The following is a 19,639-nucleotide window of genomic DNA, read 5'->3' as shown; positions in this document are numbered from 1 at the left end:
AGGCCAAAATGCATCACCTTGAATTGGTACAGGCCATCGAGTGTGACGAAGGCGGTCTTCTCTCGGTCGCGTTCGTCGAGCGCGATCTGCCAATAACCGGAGCGAAGATCAATCGAAGAGAAATAACTGGCACCGTGCATGCAGTCAAGGCCATCCTGGGAAGTGGGTAAACGTCCTTCTTTGTAACTTCGTTGAGGTGTCGGTAATCAACACGGAACCTCCAGGTATTGTCCTTCTTTTTAACAAGCACGACAAGGGGACGCCCAGGGGCTGCTCGAAGGCTCTATAATGTTTCCTGCCAACATCTTGTCTACTTCATCTTGTATGACACGACGTTCAGAAATGGCGACTCGATAAGGTCTTGTGTGAATTCGTCTGGCGTCTCCAGTATCGATGCGATTAGTAACGAGGCATGTTTGTCCCAAGGGTCGGTTACCAAAATCAAAAGATGTCACTGTACGAAGTCAGAAGACGCGTAAGTGCTTGAGAACGATCAGGACACAAGCCAAGAGCTACCATTTCTGATATGCGGGCCTCAGTAGGCGGGGACTGTGCAGGTTGTGTCGATACTCCAGCAGTAGTGTCAGGTAAATGTGCAGACACATTAAAGTCAGACAGTGGGGTCAGCCCGGCCCTCAGGAAGAACTTGCACAGAAAAGCTGAAGTTGAGGACGGGAATATAAGTGTGGTTATTCGCTACGTTCACGATATTGTGAGGGAGAGGTATGCTATGCTGCAGAGTCACATCGGTTAAGAGGTAAACAACGTAGTCGCCATCAGGAATGGCGTAAAAGGCGACATGAGGCCATACACAGCGGCTTCAGGTGGCAGACAAGTAAATGCAGCGGAGCGAAGACTGAGCGTTGAAGTTTCATGAGCTTGTTCGTCAGGACAGAGTGGCAGGTCTAGATGAAGCAGCCCAGAAGAACAGTGATTAAGAGCAGAGTGTGCATTTAAAACGTCAAGGCCTAATATAACATCTTGAGGGCAACTGGGGAGGGTTGTAAATGACACAGGGATATTGCGGGGCCGGCAATGCTAATTAGTGCAGTACACATACCAATAAGAGTAGCTGTGTTGCCATCCGCATCACGGATAGTAGATGAGGTAGCGGATGTGATGACTTTTTTGAGGCGTCGGCGGAGCGAAGAACTGAGGACAGAAATGTAGGCGCCGGTATCAATAAGGGCAAAAATTGGGACTCCATCCATAAGAATATCAATGTGGTTACGTCTAGTTGCGGGGGTTAGTACCGAGTTGGCAGTCCGGGTCGGTAAGGCAGCATCACTCCCGGGCGCTGCATTCGCTAGTTTCCCGAGTAGGTGCCGGCGTATGATGGGGAGGAGCTGCGACGAGGTACCGGTGAACGGGATCAAGGAGCGCAGGGAGATGGAGATCGACTGGAGCGACGAGCATTTGGGACGGTTTCGGTGCGAGGCTCATCCGGTTGAGGAGGAAAGTGTCCAGGTCCATCATAGGCGGGGCGGGGCTCGGCTGGTTGGGCAGCAAAGTGTCGAGGTCCATAATAATACCAACGGTCAGCGTTGTAATAGGAGCGAGCGAAGGGGAAGGTACGGCTACTGCAATAACGCGAAGTGTGGTAGGCGCGACAGCAAATAAAATTTGGAGGACGGTTAAGCTTCGCCTTCAAGAGTGGAACGCAATAGCGTTATTACATCGCAGGGGACGCTTTCCCAGCAGAAGCGCTACGGCGCAGCGATCACGTCAGAGGCGTCCGGCATCAGACGCTGCACCTAGCAATCGCGCTGTGAGCGGAAAGAGGAGCCGCGTCGCCTAAACACCACTGGCCGAGTGACGCACGCTGGATGTTGGAAGGGAAGAGAGCGAGAAAACTTATTAAATGCAAGGGTATTGGGGCATCCTCGCACCAGTACCCGCGCGGCCCGAAGGGGAGAAGCGGGTGAGCGAAGATAGTGATCTAAAGAAAGGAAAGACGCTTGATTTTACAACCCGTAAGGGTGCACGGCGAAACGTCAGGGGCGAGTGGCGCGCCACGTGTCGGGGCAGCGCCGCACATGGAAGTTGCTTTTTTATTTATGAAGTGCATGCCGGGATTTATCGCTCACGGCCAACGCCGCCGACGACACCGGCTTTTCTGCGACACGAGCTCCTTAACGCTACCGCGTTAAAACAGATTGGCCTGTCGTCTGAGGTGCGCCACTCTGCAAGATTGTGATCAACATAGCGAGTGGGGAGGCTGGGCTGGTGGTTGTCGAAGCCAATAAAGGAACCGGGTGCGATAGTGGCGGGGGCGGTACGGGGCTGGAGGAGAGGCCGACGGTTGCAAGTTCCTGGCGGACAACGGCTTGTATCATGGCCACGGCGTCAGGCAGCGGAGACGGGAGTGGTGCAGGAGTTAGGGCCTCTAGTTCTCACCGGACGATCCGAGTGACGGTCGTGGGATAGGAGGGCTGGCGCAAAAGGGCTAGGTCATCGCAGGAGGAAGTAGCCGCCGTGTTTGGAAGACACTCAAAGCGATGCACGAGACGTCTTTGATTTGCCTGCTCCAATTTTTTGTATACTTGAAGCACCGAGTTGACAGTAGAGCAGTCTGTGCAGAACAGAATGTGGAACGCATCATCCGCGATACCCTTGAGGATATGCCCTACCTTGTCAATTTCCGGCATGGAGCTGTTGACCTTGCGGCACAACGCTAGCACGTCCTGAATGTAGGCAAAGTAGGACTCCGTGGGAGACTGGACACGAGAAGAAAGTAATAAAATGAAATGAAATGAAAGTTGCGTTTTTACGGCCAGAGCCCGCCCAATGGGCTTCCCGAACAGGTCCTGAAGCTTTTGCTTGCCGATGTCCCAAGTAACGAGCTCTTGATCGTGATTTTGGAACCATGTTTGAGCTTTTCCCGCCAAATAGAAGATGATGTTAGTGAGCATGATGGTTGCGTGCCAGTGGTTGTTCTTGCTGCAGCACTCATACTCATCGAGCCAATCGTCCACGTCTGGGGGGTCGTCGCTATTAAAGATGGGAGGGTGGCAAAGCTTCGTGAGTACTACTGGCTGAGGCGATGTTCCCGCGAGGGTAGCGGCTGCCTCGAAGGTCATCGTAGCTGTTTTTGACGTCATTGGGATGCCATGAAGGTGACGGCCGCTACGCAAATCCAGCTTTTGGTAGAGTAAATGGGTTAATCTGTGCGCACGTGGATCTTATTCACCTCCACCAAGATGATACGTGGCAGAAGGCTAGTTCAGGAAAACCACAACAGCTGATGAGAGACGTAAGTGTTCTGGCAAGCACCAACCCTGGCTTCGGCTTCGTCCTCTTCTTCTTCTTCTTCTGCCTTGATATATGGCACATACCCACGAAGGGAGATTGGCCAGGGTTCAGTGTGGACTACCGAATGTCCTACTGTTTTCCATCGTCGTTCTCTTCGGTGGCATATACGTAACAATATCAGACTGATTTTGACACCTTTAAACCGCCTTTTCTAATAACACAAGAGCTTTGATTATTTCAAATTATTATGTGATAAATTACACACTCTAAGTTTTCTTATTTGACACAGTCAAGCAATGACTTTTCATCCCGGGCATTTTGACAGCCTTAAACCCCCTTTTTATGATTGTTGCTTCCTTCAACAATTTCAGTTAATGGACCAATTGCACACTTTCAATTTTTTTAATTAACATCATCACGCATTAGCTTTTCACTCCGAGCATTTTGACGCCATATAACCTGACTTTCTAATTCTTGGTGCCGGCATACGTACCAGCTAAAAATCGTTTGGAAACGCACCCTCCATGTGCGGCCTCTCCCTCGCCAACATGTCCAAAGAAGACCATAACGGTAGGCGCCTGGCGCGGGCGGAAGCCTTGGACCGCCATTATGGAAGCAAACCAGGAGTTTTCTATGTGGACGCCTCCGGCCCGAACCCTAGGGGTTGGTACACAGCTGCGGTCATCCACAAGGGCAAAACAGTAATAGCCTTACGTTCAAGGCCCAGTCACCAACCCACGCAGAAAAGGTTGCCATCGCCCTCGCAGCCTCTGACTCCTCCTCCAAATACATAATAACCGACTCGCGAGGGGCTTGTCGGAACGTCCAGCACGGGTGGACTCCTCCCCTAGCTTACCGCATCTACCAAAATTGTAGTCGAGGTTCGGATCCCTCGTACCGATCTCTCGTTTGGGCTCCAGGTCACCAAGGTCTCCAAGGGAATGAGGCAGCCGACACCGCCGCCAGCGCGCTCTCTCTCCGGACATTTCCCACGGGACCCGACGCGGACCAGGATTTTGATTTCAGTCCAGTTTACAAATTTAAATAAATATGTGAATATTACATATCCACGCACCAAACTCATCCCACCCCGTGCAATAGGCTGGGAAAGGCTAACGAGTGGGTGCTCCCGCACCTGCTCACCAATACAATGTTGTGCCCGGCTACTCTGAAACATTTTGATCCACAATTCGACGGGCTGTGCTCGCACTGTGGGGAGGTGTTTGACACCTCCCACATGGTGTGGGCCTGCCAGAAAAACCTATCTTTTCCCCCTATCCCCAACCCCACCCGAGAGAACTGGGAGGTGACCCTGTCCGGCTGCAGCACCTTAGTGGCCCAAAAGGTCTTAATGCAGCGCATCCGAGCTGCGGCAAACGCCAATGGAGTGCCTGTCTAGGCATCCCAACTAGTGTATATACCTCTCTGTAATATAATAAATGCTTCCACCACCACCAGGCTTTCCGGGCGTCTGGAGTGGCCAGTTGACTACATGTACCAGCGTGCACTGCGAAAGCAGGGGCGTCGTGAAACCGGCCAGTGGGATTGGTCTATTAGAGCGGCGTGGCGTGACAGGAAATCTCACCCTACGATAACAGCATGTGAGCACCTTGACAGCATGATAAACTCAATTATATAAAGCAAGTCCTGGATTACGGCTTGAGTGACGCACGCTGCTAAAATAATTATGTACTTAGCGCGGTCCGTGCAAAGCCCTGATATATGGCGTCTGGACTTTCTTTAAGGAGCTGCAAAGCTTCGAGTCCATAACTGAAATCGCAGCGGCCGTGCCGTTCATAGCTATTACAGCAAGGCCTTCGACCGAAACTTCAGTAAGGTTGGCAGGAAATAGATGAGGCCGTTTAATGTTCAACGGTAGCGCAGTCTTGAGAGAGCGTCAGCTTGAGTCAGGGGCGCGGCGATAAGTGGCGGTGGATGAACGAGCGGAAGCGCCTCAGTAACCTGATCTTGTAAAGAGTGTTGTAGAGCTGGGAACACAAATATGTTGCTGGCTCTTGACAGCTAGGCAGAAAGGAAAGTTGACGAGCCACCTCTTCACGTATATGAAGCTTTTGATTTGCTGCAGTAGAGTGGTGTTTTCTGCTGCAGGCGTCAATCAAACAAGCTACTAAACTTGGGCCGTGTGGTACCCAGTCAATACCCTCTGCTTGCGCAGCTATTCGAAGCTCTGGCAGAGCGTAAACACTTTGGTCACCATGCGCAGGTCCCATGCTAAAAGCATAAAGGCATCATCAACAAAGCCTTTCAATATATGTTTCAGGTTGTAAGCGTCATACATGTCGACGTTGACGCGTTTGCATAAGTCAACGACTTCCTGAATATAGCTGGTAAATCTTGCGCCGAACAGCTGGGACCATTCACAAAAGCGATGTTCTACGCGAAGTTTCCTGACAGCCGGGCGACCAAAGACTTCTGCGAGTTTCGTCTTGAATGCGACTAAGTGCGGATGTCGCCCTCGGGATTCCTATACCACAAGTTAGAAAGGCTGGTTAGATGAAAAATATCGTTCTTCCAGTCTTGTCTTGGCATTCCATTTTTTGCACAGGCTCAACCGCTCGTAAGATGAAAGCCGATATTCCCCATCATGCTCGTCGGCTCCGCTGAAGATTGCTAGCTCACGATGACGTAAGTAGCCGGCACAAATGACAGCCGGGCCCATTTATAAGGCTTGGTTTTGAGCGTCCTATGACATCAGAGGGGCCGGAAGCGCGCAACTAGCGAGCTCCACTGCCTATGTCGTTGCCCAACACCCCCACAAAATATAAGATGGCGTTTATTTTAAGGCATTGAGATCAAAGGAGCAGTGGCGATAGCGGTCCGTGGTCAGTGAGGCCCAGACCGGAGCACGCACGAAGCAATACCAATATCAATGCCGCTGAAGAGAACGTTCAGAAGTTTATTTATTTATTTGAAAATACTGCAGCCCAATTCAGGGCTATAGCAGGAGTGGGTATACAAAATTTCATACAATGCAACACATCAAATACATATAACAGCAAAAAAATATCACAACACAGGATACCTCCTGATGCCACCACGACTCAACTACCGACGCAAGTTCAGAAATTGATGATGAACGGATGTTTCCTTCTTCGTCTTTACAAAAGTGTTCGTCATTACAATATTTATATTCTATTTGGCAACAAAGCACTGAATGTACCTGCTCTCAGTTTTCAACCACATACCTCATTCTGTGCCAGTTTGCTTGTATCCTCCGAGCTCTGTTATGACCGCGGGAAGAGCGGTGAAAAATATGCAAGAACGAGCAAAGTAGCCTCCTTCCTATTTCTGTACAGATCGGATCCTGACATTGCGGTTGCTTCCATTGTACATGGGACCTGCCTACTGTTGAGGACACAAAGCCAAGCTTAAGGCGCCCAGCAACAGCGACGTGCCCGATGAAAACTTGGCTAACTTACGAACAATCTTCCCTTGAAGTGTTGATACTATAGTGAGGAAAGTTCATATACATGTCTATCTGGATGAACTGAACACATATGCAGCAGAATTGACAATTTGATTAAACTCAGCCGACGCAGTGCTCATGATACTGCACGAAACCACTAAGATAGAATACAACTTAGTTCAAAAGAAGGGGAAGTTGATGACCAAGACCAAACGAGGCGCGGATTGCGAGAGTGGGGAGATGAGAATGAAAACTCCGAGTCAAGCTATGCCTACCACAATCGACGGCAAATCCCGCACCTCCCGAAAGAGGATTTTGTGAAATGAATTTCTTCTTTAAAGCGAGCTCGACCTTCTTTCGAGCATGTAAAGCGCCCACACTAATGGAGTTCTGGGTGACCGAGAGGCGCCAGCTGCTTGAAAAGTTTGCGGGTGCTTCTGAAGTGTTTTTATCTAAAAAAAATGCCGATGGCTATAATGGGCGTCGTCTGGCGCAGATAAAATGAACTGCTTCCACTCAGTTTGCTATGATATAGAGTAAAAGGCGGGGATTGTATTATAAACGTGCATTTTTAATGTAAATGAAAACTTCTCACCCGCCCCTTTTGAAGCGTGATAAAACTACTGTCCGCCCTTCACATCAAAGAAAGCAGCTTTAGTTCTCTTCATCAATGTTATTAAGCTTCCTTTCCTGGGTTTCTCACCGATGTCATGGTAGTAGCAGAAGTCAGCGTAACAGCAGCACGGTTAAAAAATATTCGTTATGTTGTTACTGTGAAGAGAGAAAAAGAAAGGTTAGCGATCATAGAGACAGTCAAAACAAGAGCGGAAGAACGTGCAGTAAAATGAAAACATCAGAAACGTATCACATTTTTCCGACGCAATGTTTAAGCTCCTGTTTCTAGGACTTCGCGTCGTTGCAGTAGCAGTTTAAGACTAAAGTTCAGTTCAGTCGTTCAGTCGTGTCCGACTCTTCGTGACCCTATGGACCATGTCACGCCACGCTTTCCGGTCTCTCACTATCTTCCTAACATCACATAACTCCATCTGCAGTGCCACGGCCGCTCGATGGAAGCGCACTAGGTGCGGCCTGCTACGTCACCCGAAACCGGCGGGAGGCGCCTACTTCCAGTCGCCACCGCCGCGGCGCCACCGTTCGGGGACAGCCGCGCGCGGAGAGCAGCGCCTAGCTGCGCTATGAGGGATTCGTCGGCGAGGTAGATGCCTTTTATTTTAAGGATATAAGAGCTCCGCTTCGCACAATTTGGCAACAAGAATTAGTATATACTGTCCTGTCTAGTGTGACCATGTCAGGACTTAGCACTTGCTCGGCAAGGATGTATACTGGAGTGTACCCCGAAAAACTTACAGTGATGGTTGTTCAATCGATTGGAGAGCTCGCATTACCATGATTTTGCATTCGGATCCAGTTGTTCGTCACATTAAAATGTGACCCGGCTGTGAACAATTCGAAGCTGTTCAGCTGCCATGGTAGCCTAATGAATAACCACTTAATTAACTATGTCGCGAATTCCGTGTGTAATTTTCATACCATTTACTCATTCCTGCATACAGCTTTTATACACAAATTGACGTCAACCTGTTCTAAGCTGCCAGCGCTATCCAATAAAAAAATGTCCTACTATGAGCAACCTCTGTGAAAATGCGACATGTAACCAACCTTTCTATTTCATTGTGACAAATTTTACAGTGGAAATATAAAGATGTTTATTAGGTTAAATCTAGATGATAACCTAGCTGGGATCTTCTACTCAGCTGGAGACATTAAGCTTTGTATGCCAGAACGCTATCCGTCATGGCTTCCCGCATTTTGCATGACCGGACAAAGTACCGAAAGTTTTTATTACTATTTTTATTGGCTGCTCGCAAACCCAAACAATTTTGCTGGTTCGTAATTTTCAATGGAAGAGCGCGCATCGAGTGTTGCTGTTCTGAAACTCTTAGCTGTGATCACAAGAATGTTCACGCGTCAGAGCGCAACTGCAGCCGAGATTCAGTGAGCAGCCGAGTACGCTTATTTATTGGCCACACAAAAAAAGGAAGAAAATTACCAATCGCAGACGGAAAACCTTTCTTGAGAGAGGTTTATGCCATAGCCATAAACATCGCTCCACGGTTGAGTTGACATTTTCAGCCCAGCTCGCTATCAGTGGGGGCAGCAACTTAACGATATCTTGCATAGCGCCTTAGCTTGGGCACGATCATTGTTTTTATAGATTAGCTGCAGGTACTGTGTACAGTGAGAAAACAATGATGAAACCAAAAGTTTACACAGCTTGCTACTTCACCGGACCTCTTCAGACTTCATCATCCTGTTAATGAAGGTGCTCGTAAGCTGACAAAGCTTGATTACTTCCTTTGCGGGGTACATCAAGCATCCATTGTCCTTGGTTTTGATTAACCTGTAACTGGTCCAGTTGACTATATTTCCTGCAACAGGCTCTTGCTCTACTCATATGTTGCCTCAAAACCACTACCAAATATTGCATAAATTAAGCAACAACCTGGTAGTGATAAACAAAACTGGGGGTTCTTAGTCTCCTTGAGGAGCCTCGTTAGAGTGCCCGCACTTTGCTACCTGCCTATTCACCCTATCCCGTAATTGCTGGCTCTGTCGCATATCATTAGAATGCAACCTTAAGGCACCGCATTATATGAAATAGCACCCTACACATAGCTATATAAAGCCCCTCTTTACCGAAGCCGTACGAACGTGCCCTATAGGAGTATAGTGTGCCTGACTTGGGATCTAAGGGTCCCGCTTTCAATAATTCACCTTTCACCCTTACATCTTATTGACTCTCTCTGGTTTGGAAGCTCCTGCCACATTCAACATGTCATGTGTTCTCATTGCGCCAAAGGTGTCTAGCTATATCACCAGCTAAAGTGCCTCTTACCAGAGAGGTTTTTTTTTCGACTTTCCACCGACAGAGCGGGCGCCGGATTTTCTGTGGAACGTGGCTTTTCATTTTACCACATCGGCTCAGACAGTCTCAACAGTATAAACAAATGTTGTATGCACAGGCTCCTTTACTTGCAAGGCCACTCAGACTAGCGCGGCAAAATTTAGAACAAATTGCATGCTTATATAAAAAAAAAAACTTCCGTAGCTTTTTCTGATATGTCCTCGCAACATACCCTGCGAGAAAAGCTTCTGGTGCTACCTAATCGTGTTCATCTGCTTCACAACACATCGTTAAAAATTCTAGTTCACTGGCCAGCTCCCTGGTAATTAAACAGGTTAAACAACGTGTCGGGAGTACAGGAAAAGAGGACGACACAACTAGCGCGGTTGTGCCGTCTTCTCCTGTGTTCCCGTCACGTTTTTTGCACGGTTAACCGATAATTAATCACCAACAAGTCCAATCTGCTGTCCCTTGTAGCAAATTCAATGGCAGCTGACACGGCATTATGCTTCAGCATCTGGACTTTTTAACCTCAGCGCCGCTTTCATTTCAGAGGAAGCGAGTGCATTTCCAATCCTCGCTGCTGCCTTTGCCTGAAGCGAGCTCAGCGGATAAAATTAGAGGGTCTCTTAGATGTCTCTTAAGCGCAGGATGGCGAAAGCCTACCCTTCTCCAATCATTTGCCTCTCATCGTTTGCCACAGTTCATCATTTCAAGACGTCGTTTGATATATTGGTCGTTGCTCAGTCATGATGAGTCTGCCTGCGTAGTCATTGTAGCCCTTATTACTCATAACTAAGCAGGTTACTCATTTAGAATCAGCAGTTGTCATTACATGTCGTCGTTTCACATATTCGTCATTTCGTAGTCATTAACAGTAATGATGAGTCATGCCTAGCTATTATAGTCATTAGCATACATCGCTAAGCACTTTTACTAACTTCTAATTAATTGCGGTCATTACATGTCGTAGTTTGATATACTGGTCATTACAAATAATTTTAGTCATTATTAACCATTATCGGTCATTAGCATTAGTCATTACCTCTGTCAATGTCTATTTATAACTTTTATTGATTGCCTATCACCATCAATCATATTCATTCTTAATCTCCCTCCTTGCACGTCCGCTTTTGCGACTGGCCCACCAGTGCACAGATGCGACGCACAGATAACAGGCAAAGCTTCTGCGCATAGATTTTCGCTCCATGAGCCTAGAACGGCTTTCGCCTTAAAAAACAAACGCATCCAGTCTCAACGTTAACGTGCTTGCACACGCGCACACCAAAAAAGTTTGCGTTTACCACGCAGACGCGAGGCGAACGCGCCCAGAAAGGAAGCAAACCGCGCGCTCAGAGCCGGCGACCCCGGCAGCGACGTGTCCCCGAACAGTGGCGCCCTCAGCAGAAATAGCAGGCGCAACTGTAAACTCCCCAAGGACGCGCTTGCCCATTGACGGCGGCGCGACGCAGCAGGCCGCACCCAGTGCGCTTCCATCGAGCGGCCGTGGCAGTGCCTCGAGGATGCCATCTAACCATCGCGTTCTCTGCCAACCCCTTCTCCGGCGACCCTCAACCTTTCCCAACACCAAATCTTTCTCCAGCGACTCCTCTCTTCTCATCAGATGACCAAAGTAGCTGAGCTTTAACTTTAGAATTTGACCCTCCAATGAGCAGTCAGGGTTTATGGCCGACAATATCGACTGATTTGATCTTCTGGCAGTCCAAGGAACTCTCAAGAGTCTTCGCCAGCACCACAATTCAAACGCGTCAATTCTTCAGCGGTCAGCCTTTTTCACAGTCCAACTCTTGCTTCCATACATCACAACTGGAAAGACCATAGCACGAGTTATACGGATCTTGGTTGGCAGACAAATGTCTCTGCTCTTTACTAGGCGGTCAAGGCTAACCATTGCTCTCTTTCACAGAAGCAGGCGTCTCCTAATTTCATGGCTGCAGTCTCCTACCGAGGTAATCTTGGAGCCCAAGAACAGAAAATCTGTCACAGCTTCCACTTCTTGTCCATTGATGCTCCAGGACTTGATAGGGCAAGACGTCATGATCTTTGTCTTTTTAATGTTCAGTTTAAGCCCAAACTTCTCACTCTCTTCTTGTACGCACATCAGAAGTCTCTTGAGTTCCACTTCACTTTCTGCCAATAAAGTGGTATCATCCGCATATCTAAGGTTGTTGATACGTTTTCCAGCAATCTTCACTCCAGCTGAAGACTCGTCCAGACCGGCCTTCCTCATGATGCACTCTGCATATAGTTTGAATAGGAAGGGCGACAGTATGCAGCCTTGCCTCACTCCTTTTTCGATCGGAAACCAATCAGTAAGACCATGCCAGTTCTGACTGTGGCCTCTTTCCCTTCATACAGGTTCCTGAGGAGACAGATGAGGTGAATTGGAACTCCCATCTCTTGGAGAGCTTGCCACAATCTGCTGTGATCTACGCAGTCAAACGCTTTCGCATAATCAATAAAGCAGAAATAGATGGGTTTCTGGAACTCTCTTGCTTTTTCCATGATCCAGCGAAGGTTGGCAATTTGGTCTCTGGTTCCTCTGCCCTTGCGAAACCCAGCTTGCACGTCCGGAAGCTCCCGATCCACATACTGCCGCAGCCTACCTTGGAGGATTTTCAACATCGCCTTGCTATCATGCGAAATAAGCGCGATCGTGCGGTAGTTGGAACAATCTTTGGCACTGCCTTTCTTTGGAATGGGGATGTAAACTGACCTCCTCCAATCCTGTGGCCACTGCAGGGTTGTCCAAATCTTCTGACATAATGTATGCAGAATGTTAAAAGCGTCATGGTTGAGGTTTTGAAGCAAATCAGCTGGAATGCCATCAATTCCGCTAGCTTTGTTCTTAGCAAGGCTGGCTAAGGCCCATTCAGCTTCACTCTTCATGATGCCCGGCTCGAGATCAGGAATCACAACCGTCTTATGTTGGGTTTACACATTCGGGTCCTTCTTGTACAGTTCTGTGTATTCCTGCCACCTCTTCTTTATCTCTGAGGCTTCAGTGAGGTCCTTGCCTCGTTTGTCCTTTATCACGCCCAGCTTAGCACAGAAGCTTCCTTTGATATCTTTGATTGTCTTATACAGAGCTCTTGTGTTCCTCAATTGGCTGTTCCTAACTGCTTGGCACTGTATGTTCAGGAAGGCATTCTTATCTCCCCTTGATATTTTCTGAAAATCCGCATTGAGAACCTTGTATCTTTCTTTTTCCCCCATAAAACGTGCTCTCTATAACGATGGATAAACACATTCCGCTCTGAAGCTTTTTGCTTTAGTATATTCTCTAAGGTGCCGCTGAATCTGTCGCTGCACTGCAGTAACCATCCTGTGAGCTGTTTTTCTCCATCTTTGTACACATTGTCCGCATGAATTTTCCAGGCTGACGCCATGTCAAACTAAAAAATTAACTGATACTAACTTTAAATGCATATATTTGCTCTATAGTGGTCACTTTCGGAGAAATACACCCTTTCAGTGAAGTTGAGAACAGGATTAATTACTTAATTTCTGCCTAACGACCCTTCGTAGAGATTTATTACCTGTATTCGGCTGGTAATCAACGGATAAATTCCACAGCTCCGCTTTCCTCATGCCCTCATCTGTCAATCACGCACGTATAGAGACAATTATTATAAGCCTGTAGATCTGCTCTTTTCTAACAACACTGGGTGAAGCTAAGTACAGGTAAGGAATTACCGACAACACACCAGCATTTACACTACTATTACTGTCACAAAATCAAATATCTACGCGTCCTTGTGCAAACACGCAAATGTTGCAACACACATGAGTAGCATACGCACAAGAACGTTACGCACAAAGGGGATAATTGAATTTCCAGCAAGCACAGCCAAGTACAGTGATGCCAAGGACCAAGAGGTGACCCCAGGCGTGCACTCGTTTAGCTATAGCTCTCGGCGGTTGTACTGCAGGAAGAATTCCACACGTGGGATGACAAACAAATTTAACAAACGAGGGAATGCTCTGTCTACTAGTCAGCCAGGGCCGCCGGCCAGTATTCCTCAATCTCGTCGACAGATTTTCCACCGCGTGTTTGCCGCTGAAGGAACTGTGGCGAGCAAGTACGTAGGACCATCTAAGGTGGGAAAAAACAGCGCACCAGTACTAACAAGCATGCTCAAGATGTTGAGCTTAGACTGAACATTCAGGTAGGGTATCGCCGCAATCTCACCATTGACGGAGCGTGAAGTGGACAGTAACAACGTCTGTTGGAACTTCAGGTTGCACGGTGTATTGCAAGTGTTTGCCAGTAAGATCACGTAGAGAAATGAAGCGCTTACGAAACGCGAAATTTGCTCTGCTATGCCTGGCCAGTATGCCAAGCTGAGGCTGGAACGATTCTTTATTCGGATGTTACAGGAGTGCTTTGTGCGGGTTCTATGGTTCAAACAAGCAACTATTCTGTGTCCGGCATAACTGGCCTGCTTTGTCGTTCGTATCGTCGAATGCACTATACAGAATATTAGAGCACTCTCAAATTTCGTAAGTAGTACAACAATTAGGCTCAGAGTTCAGGACGAGCAATCTGATTAGACACAAAGCAATCAGTGGGGTTTAAAATATCAAAGAACCTGCTAAAAGAACCTTATTTCTTTTTCATATCCATATGAGTAGACAGTGGCTGTAAACTTACTATTTGTCATTTAAAGGCTTTAGGGCACTTCGTAAATTCAATGATGATGATGTCCTCAGTCGTAGCCGCACGTATCCATGGCAGAGGATTGTCACGGTGATAGCAGGACCTCGTTTTCTTGTTTGTTTACTTTGTGTAGTAAAGCCAGCGCGAACACGCGCTGCAACACGAACGCTGGTCGGCAGTGAACAACAACGTTTATTGCCCAGAGCCGAGATTTTAAACCTCTCGTGCTGAGAGGGTTACAGAAGAGGGAGAGAAGTGCGAGCGACAGGAACGTAGTCACGCGGCTGCCTTCAGCACAGGAACGCAGCCACGCATGGCTATCTTTGGCACAGCAACGCAGGCACGCGGCTGCCTTCGGCACAACCCAAGAAATACATTTCTCCTCCATTAAAATTGAAACCGCTGTGCTGGTTTTCTTATTCTGATGGATCGTCTGAGCGTGGGCTGCAGGGTTTCAGTCAATTCCGACGGAACCAGTGGGTGCTCCGTTGTTGCTGCAGATGGTACTTCACTCTGGTCGGTTGCTGACGCTTGAGGGCTTTGTTCTTGCTCCGATTCAGTGTTCCTGGGTGTATGCACTGGTGGCAGATCCGCACTGGTCGCCTTGTCAGGACCGCCTTCCAACTGCGCGTTTGCAGTAACCTCTACAGACGCAGTCCCTGGCATAAACTCTTGACGACGGCGGACTTGGTCGACGTGGAGCTGCAATACTCCGGTTGGCGTGTTCAATGTTATCATTCTCGCCCCCGACGTGGTCTGTACACTCCCAGGCACCCATCTTTGGCCGGCGTCGTAGTTCCGCACGTATACGCTGCTACCTGGCATGATGTTCCAGTCGTGAGCGTCCGCCGACGAGTCCGCATCTCTGGGGGGGCAGACATCTGTCTAGCCGGGAACGTAGCTGATAGCCGAGAAACATCTGGGAAGTTGACCTTCCTTCTCTTTGGGGGGGTCCGCCTGTAGTTGAATAACAAACGTATGAGGTTGTCTTCCAGCTGTCCGTCTCCCATTTTCCGCAACCCGTCCTTCACGGTCCGAACCGCTCTTTCTGCTACTCCGTTAGACTGGGGGTGGAAAGGCGCAGTGCGCAGGTGCACCATATTGTTTCTCGATACGAAAGTGGCGAATTCCTGACTTGTGAATTGGGTGCCATTATCGGACACGATTGTTCGTGGCACGCCAAACCGGCAAAGCATGCTCCTTAGGCATCGAATTGTACTAGCGGCATTCGCGCGCTTCAATGGTACTGCTTCAATCCACTTCGTGTGGGCATCAACCACTATCAGTATCATCTTGCCACGGCCCTGCAAAACCGATGTGAATACGAGACCACCGGTCCGCGGTCTTCGGCCAACTCCCTAGTGGGGCTGCCGTAGGCATTGGCAGGTTCTGCGCGCAGTTGCGACACTGCGCAGACAAGTTTTGAATGTCCCTGTCCAGGCCTGGCCACCAAAACAATGAAAGCGCGACTGATTTTATTGCCGAGGATCCCTGATGGGTTTCATCTAGCAGCTGCAACATCCGTTCCTGCGCTTTCCGCGGTATCAACACTCTGTTGCCCCAGTAGATAAGACGGGTAGCCCACGATAGCTCCAATCTACGATCAAAAAACGGCAACAAGTCTATCGCCATTCCTTCAGACGTTTTAGGCCATCCATGCAAAATGTAGTGTTTGACACTGGCTAACCTCGGGTCTTTGGCCGTCACCTCTTGCAATTCACGCGTCGTCCCTAAACCTTCTTCCAGGGATTCCAATGAAAGGACATACTCCGGCGGTTCACCCTGGGTCCCCGGTTCCGTAGTCGGCGCTGGTAGTATGCTGAGGGCATCTGCTATCAGTAGCTGTTTCCCTGGCACGTACTGTAACTTGTACTGGTAGCCACCCAAGTATAGTGCCCCCCGTTGAATTCGCGCGGCAGCCATCGGCCGTGTCTGACGGTCAAGCCTGAGCAGTTCCAGCAGTGGTTGATGGTCGGTCACCAGGGTAAACTGCCGACCTAGAAGATAGTCACGAAAACGAGAAACGCCAAAGATGAGGGCTAGTGCTTCTCGCTCCAGCTGCGAGTAGTTTTGTTCTGCTTTTGTTAGTGTTCCGGAACGGAACCCAATTGGCATGTCTTCATTTCCTATCGAATGAAACAGCACTGCGCCCACACCATACGGAGAGGCGTCACACTTTAATTTCAGCTCCTTATTGGGATCAAAATGCACGAGAATTTGTGCATTCTTCAGGCTTTGCTTAGCTCGCTCGAACGCCGACTGCTGCGGCTCTAACCACTCCCAACGTGTTCTCTTTCCCATGAGTCGATATAACAGGCTGAGCACAGTTGACATATTCGGCAGAAACCGTGCGTAGTACGTGAGCATACCAAGGAACGAACGCAGCTCGCTCACGTTACTTGGGCGCGGGGCTTGCATAATGGCGTCTACGTTTTTTTCGATAGGGTGTAGGCCTTACCGATCTATACGATGCCCAAGGTAAGTCACTGAAGTCTGCCGGAACTTGCATTTGTCGGCCCTAAGCTTGATACCATACTCCCGGAATCGTTCCAACACATTCTTGAGCCGCGTTCCGTTGTCTCCTTTGCCTTCGGACACTAACACATCAAGGTAGGCTTGGACGCCTGGTAGCCCGCTGACTACAGCATCCATCTTTCGTTGAAATATAGCTGGGGCAGAAGCTATTCCAAACGGAAGTCTGTTGTAACGAAAAAGTCCGCGATGCGTGGTGGTGACACAAAGTCCGCGTGACGCTTCGTCCAGGGGCACTTGATTGTACGCGTCTTTCAAATCCAAGATGCTGAAGTATTCACCTCTATTTAAGTTCGCGAATATGTCCTCGACCACTGGAAGTGGGTAATGCTCTATATCACAAGCCAGGTTAAGCGTGACTTTAATGTCTCCGTATATTCTTACGGTGCCATCCTTTTTCAGGACAACTACGATGGGCGTAGCCCATTCTGAATGTTGCACGGGTGATAAGACACCAAGGGACAATAACCGATCAATTTCACGAGAGACCTGATCACGGAGGGCGTAAGGAAGTGATCTGGCCTTACAGAACTTCGGCGTCGCAGTCTCCTTGAGCTTTAGGCTGGCTGGCGGTCCCTTGATGAGCCCCTGGTCTGTCGAAAAGACATCTTTATACTCAACGAGCAGTCTGTTCACCATGTGGTCGCATGTGGTCGTTTCTTGTTGTCGAATCCGGCGCAGTGAATTCTGTCATCGGCACGCCCGTCCTGCCAAGTGCCGCAATCAGATCACGACCGCACAGGCTCGGTCCTGAACAGTCAAGCACAATAAGTGGACAGGTTACCGACACATTTTTGTAGCGCACCGGAAGTTCGAGTTCGCCAAGCACCGGCAGTTGTCCCGCGTAACATAACTTCACATGTGGCGTTTTCAAGCGTGGCCACTGCGTTCGGTGTCAGTCGTAAACGTTCCGTGATATGACGCACACCGGGGATCCTGTGTCCACTTCCCTTTCCAGATCTATTTCCCTCCACCGAAATGTGCGGCGAAACGATGGTTCCAACCCGTTTTTCCTTTCCGAAATTAACGTCCAGACGTGTGCCTCATCCATGCTCTCGTTGCCAGACGCTGTTTCAACTGTCAGTGCCTTGACACTCGCAGTTCACCTAGCAGCATTTCCATCTGTTCTGGTCTTGTAGCATTTCTTTGCCAAATGACTGCGTTGCCTGTAGCGGAAACATCGTGCGTTAGCCCAGCGGCAAGCGTTATCACCGTGTGTCGCGCTTCCACATCGTCCGCACTCTTGCACTGCGCCGCTGGTATGATTATCTCGCGATGGAGAGCGATGACTGGCTTGCATTCTTAGCACTGTTGGTAGTTCTGCATTAATATCGTTTGCATCGTTCTCGGCTGTTTCTGCTGCTATTGCCAGCGTTTCAGCCTCCTCCAGCGTCAAGTCATTCTTCGCCAGTAACTGCTTGCGTAGGTTAGTTGACCGTGCACCGCAAACAATTCTATCCCTCAGCATTCGGTCTAGCGCAGTCCCAAAATTGCAGCCGTCTGCTATGCGCCGTATTTCGACCAGAAGTGCCTGCATTGCCTCACCCTCTTGTTGACAACGGGTGAAGAATTTATAGCTCTCCGCTATCTCGTGACGCTTCGGGTCGTAGTAGCTATTTAAAGCTGCGCCTCCTTCGTCATAAGTGAGGGAATTCGGCGTCCGAGGTGCAATTCGTCCTGCTAACACTTGAACAGTCTGCGTGCTGTGTGTTGCCACAAGCAAGGCTCGCTGTCGTCTTGGGTCGGTAAAAGCATTGGCTTCAAAATATGCTTCAGCCCATGTAAGGTACGCTTTCAACTTATCTGATGTGTCATCGAAAGTCGGGAGCTGCAGGTTGGTCATAGCTCTCGTCGGTGCTTCACGTTGCGGCAGGCTGTCGGCTTCAACCTTTACACATGGGTAATTTTCGAACTCGTCGCCACTGTAGTAAAGCCAGCGCAAACACGCGCTGCAACACGAACGCTGGTCGGCCGGGAACAACAACGTTTATTGCCCAGAGCCGAGATTTTAAACCTGATTGATTTATAGGAAGGGAAAGGCGCGGTAACTGTCTCACTGGGTTGTGCCGAAAGCAGCCGCGTGCCTGCATTCCTGTGCCAAAGACAGCCGCGCGTGCCTGCATTCCTGTGCCAAAGACAGCCGCGCGTGCCTGCGTTCCTGTGCTGAAGGCAGCCGCGTGACTGCGTTTCTGTCGCTCACGCTTCTCTCCCTCTTCTGTAACCCTCTCAGCACGAGAGGTTTAAAATCTCGCTGTCTCACTGAGATTTTAAACCTGATTGATTGATTGGTTGATTGATTGATTGATTTAAAGGAAGGGAAAGGCGCGGTAACTGTCTCACTTGTTTTCTGTGGACACCGCAATCGCGCCGTAAGGGAAGGGAGGAAGGTGGGAGAGAAAGTGGAAAGAGAGAAAGAGGAGCCGTAGTGGAGGGCTACGGAGTAATTTCGACCACCTGGGGATCTTTAACGTGCGCTGACATCGCACAGCACACGGACGCCTCTTCGTTTCGCCTCCATCGAAACGCAGCCGCCGAGGTCGGGTTCGAACCCGGAAACTCCGGCACAGTAGTCGGGCGTCTTACCACTGCACCACCCCGGCGGGGCGAGATTTTAAACCTGATTTAACTGATTTATTTATAGGAAGGGAAAGGTGTGGTAACTGTCTCACTTGTTTTCTGTGGACACCGCAACCACGCCCTAAGGGAAGGGAGGAAGATGGGAGTGAAAGTGGAAAGAGAAAGAGGAGCCGTAGTGGAGGGCTACGGAGTAATTTCGACCACCTGGGGATCTTTAAGGTGCGCTGACATCGCACAGCACAAA

At 49.1% G+C, this 19,639-nt stretch overlaps 1 protein-coding gene across 1 annotated transcript; it reads right to left on the bottom strand.

Annotated features, from left to right (window-relative positions):
• Positions 1 to 13,617: 13,617 nt before the first annotated feature.
• Positions 13,618 to 18,661, bottom strand: LOC146197773 (uncharacterized). Its single transcript, XM_084597238.1, has 5 exons — positions 18,343 to 18,661; positions 17,346 to 17,471; positions 16,136 to 16,259; positions 14,974 to 15,142; positions 13,618 to 13,722 (listed from the first exon to the last, which is right to left on the bottom strand). The coding sequence occupies exons 1-5, from the start codon at positions 18,659 to 18,661 to the stop codon at positions 13,618 to 13,620; spliced, it is 843 nt and encodes a 280-aa protein (XP_084453364.1).
• Between the last annotated feature and the right edge of the window lie 978 nt (positions 18,662 to 19,639).

This window comes from Amblyomma maculatum, chromosome 3 (assembly GCF_055883805.1).
Source record: "Amblyomma maculatum isolate TAMU_Amacu chromosome 3, ASM5588380v1, whole genome shotgun sequence".
NCBI classification, from domain to species: Eukaryota; Metazoa; Arthropoda; class Arachnida; order Ixodida; family Ixodidae; genus Amblyomma; species Amblyomma maculatum.
This window is presented reverse-complemented; position numbering and strand designations above follow the sequence as displayed.

What these genes read in the sequence shown, in the direction of transcription:
- LOC146197773 (XM_084597238.1), bottom strand. Translation starts at nt 18,661, where the DNA reads ATGACCAACCTGCAGCTCCCGACTTTCGATGACACATCAGATAAGTTG. An exon ending in AAGTTACAGTACGTGCCAGG is followed by an intron (nt 15,143 to 16,135) that starts GAAACAGCTACT and finishes CAGAGATGCGGA; the next exon opens with CTCGTCGGCGGACGCTCACG. An exon ending in TGCAGCTCCACGTCGACCAA is followed by an intron (nt 13,723 to 14,973) that starts GTCCGCCGTCGT and finishes TTCCCACCTTAG; the next exon opens with ATGGTCCTACGTACTTGCTC.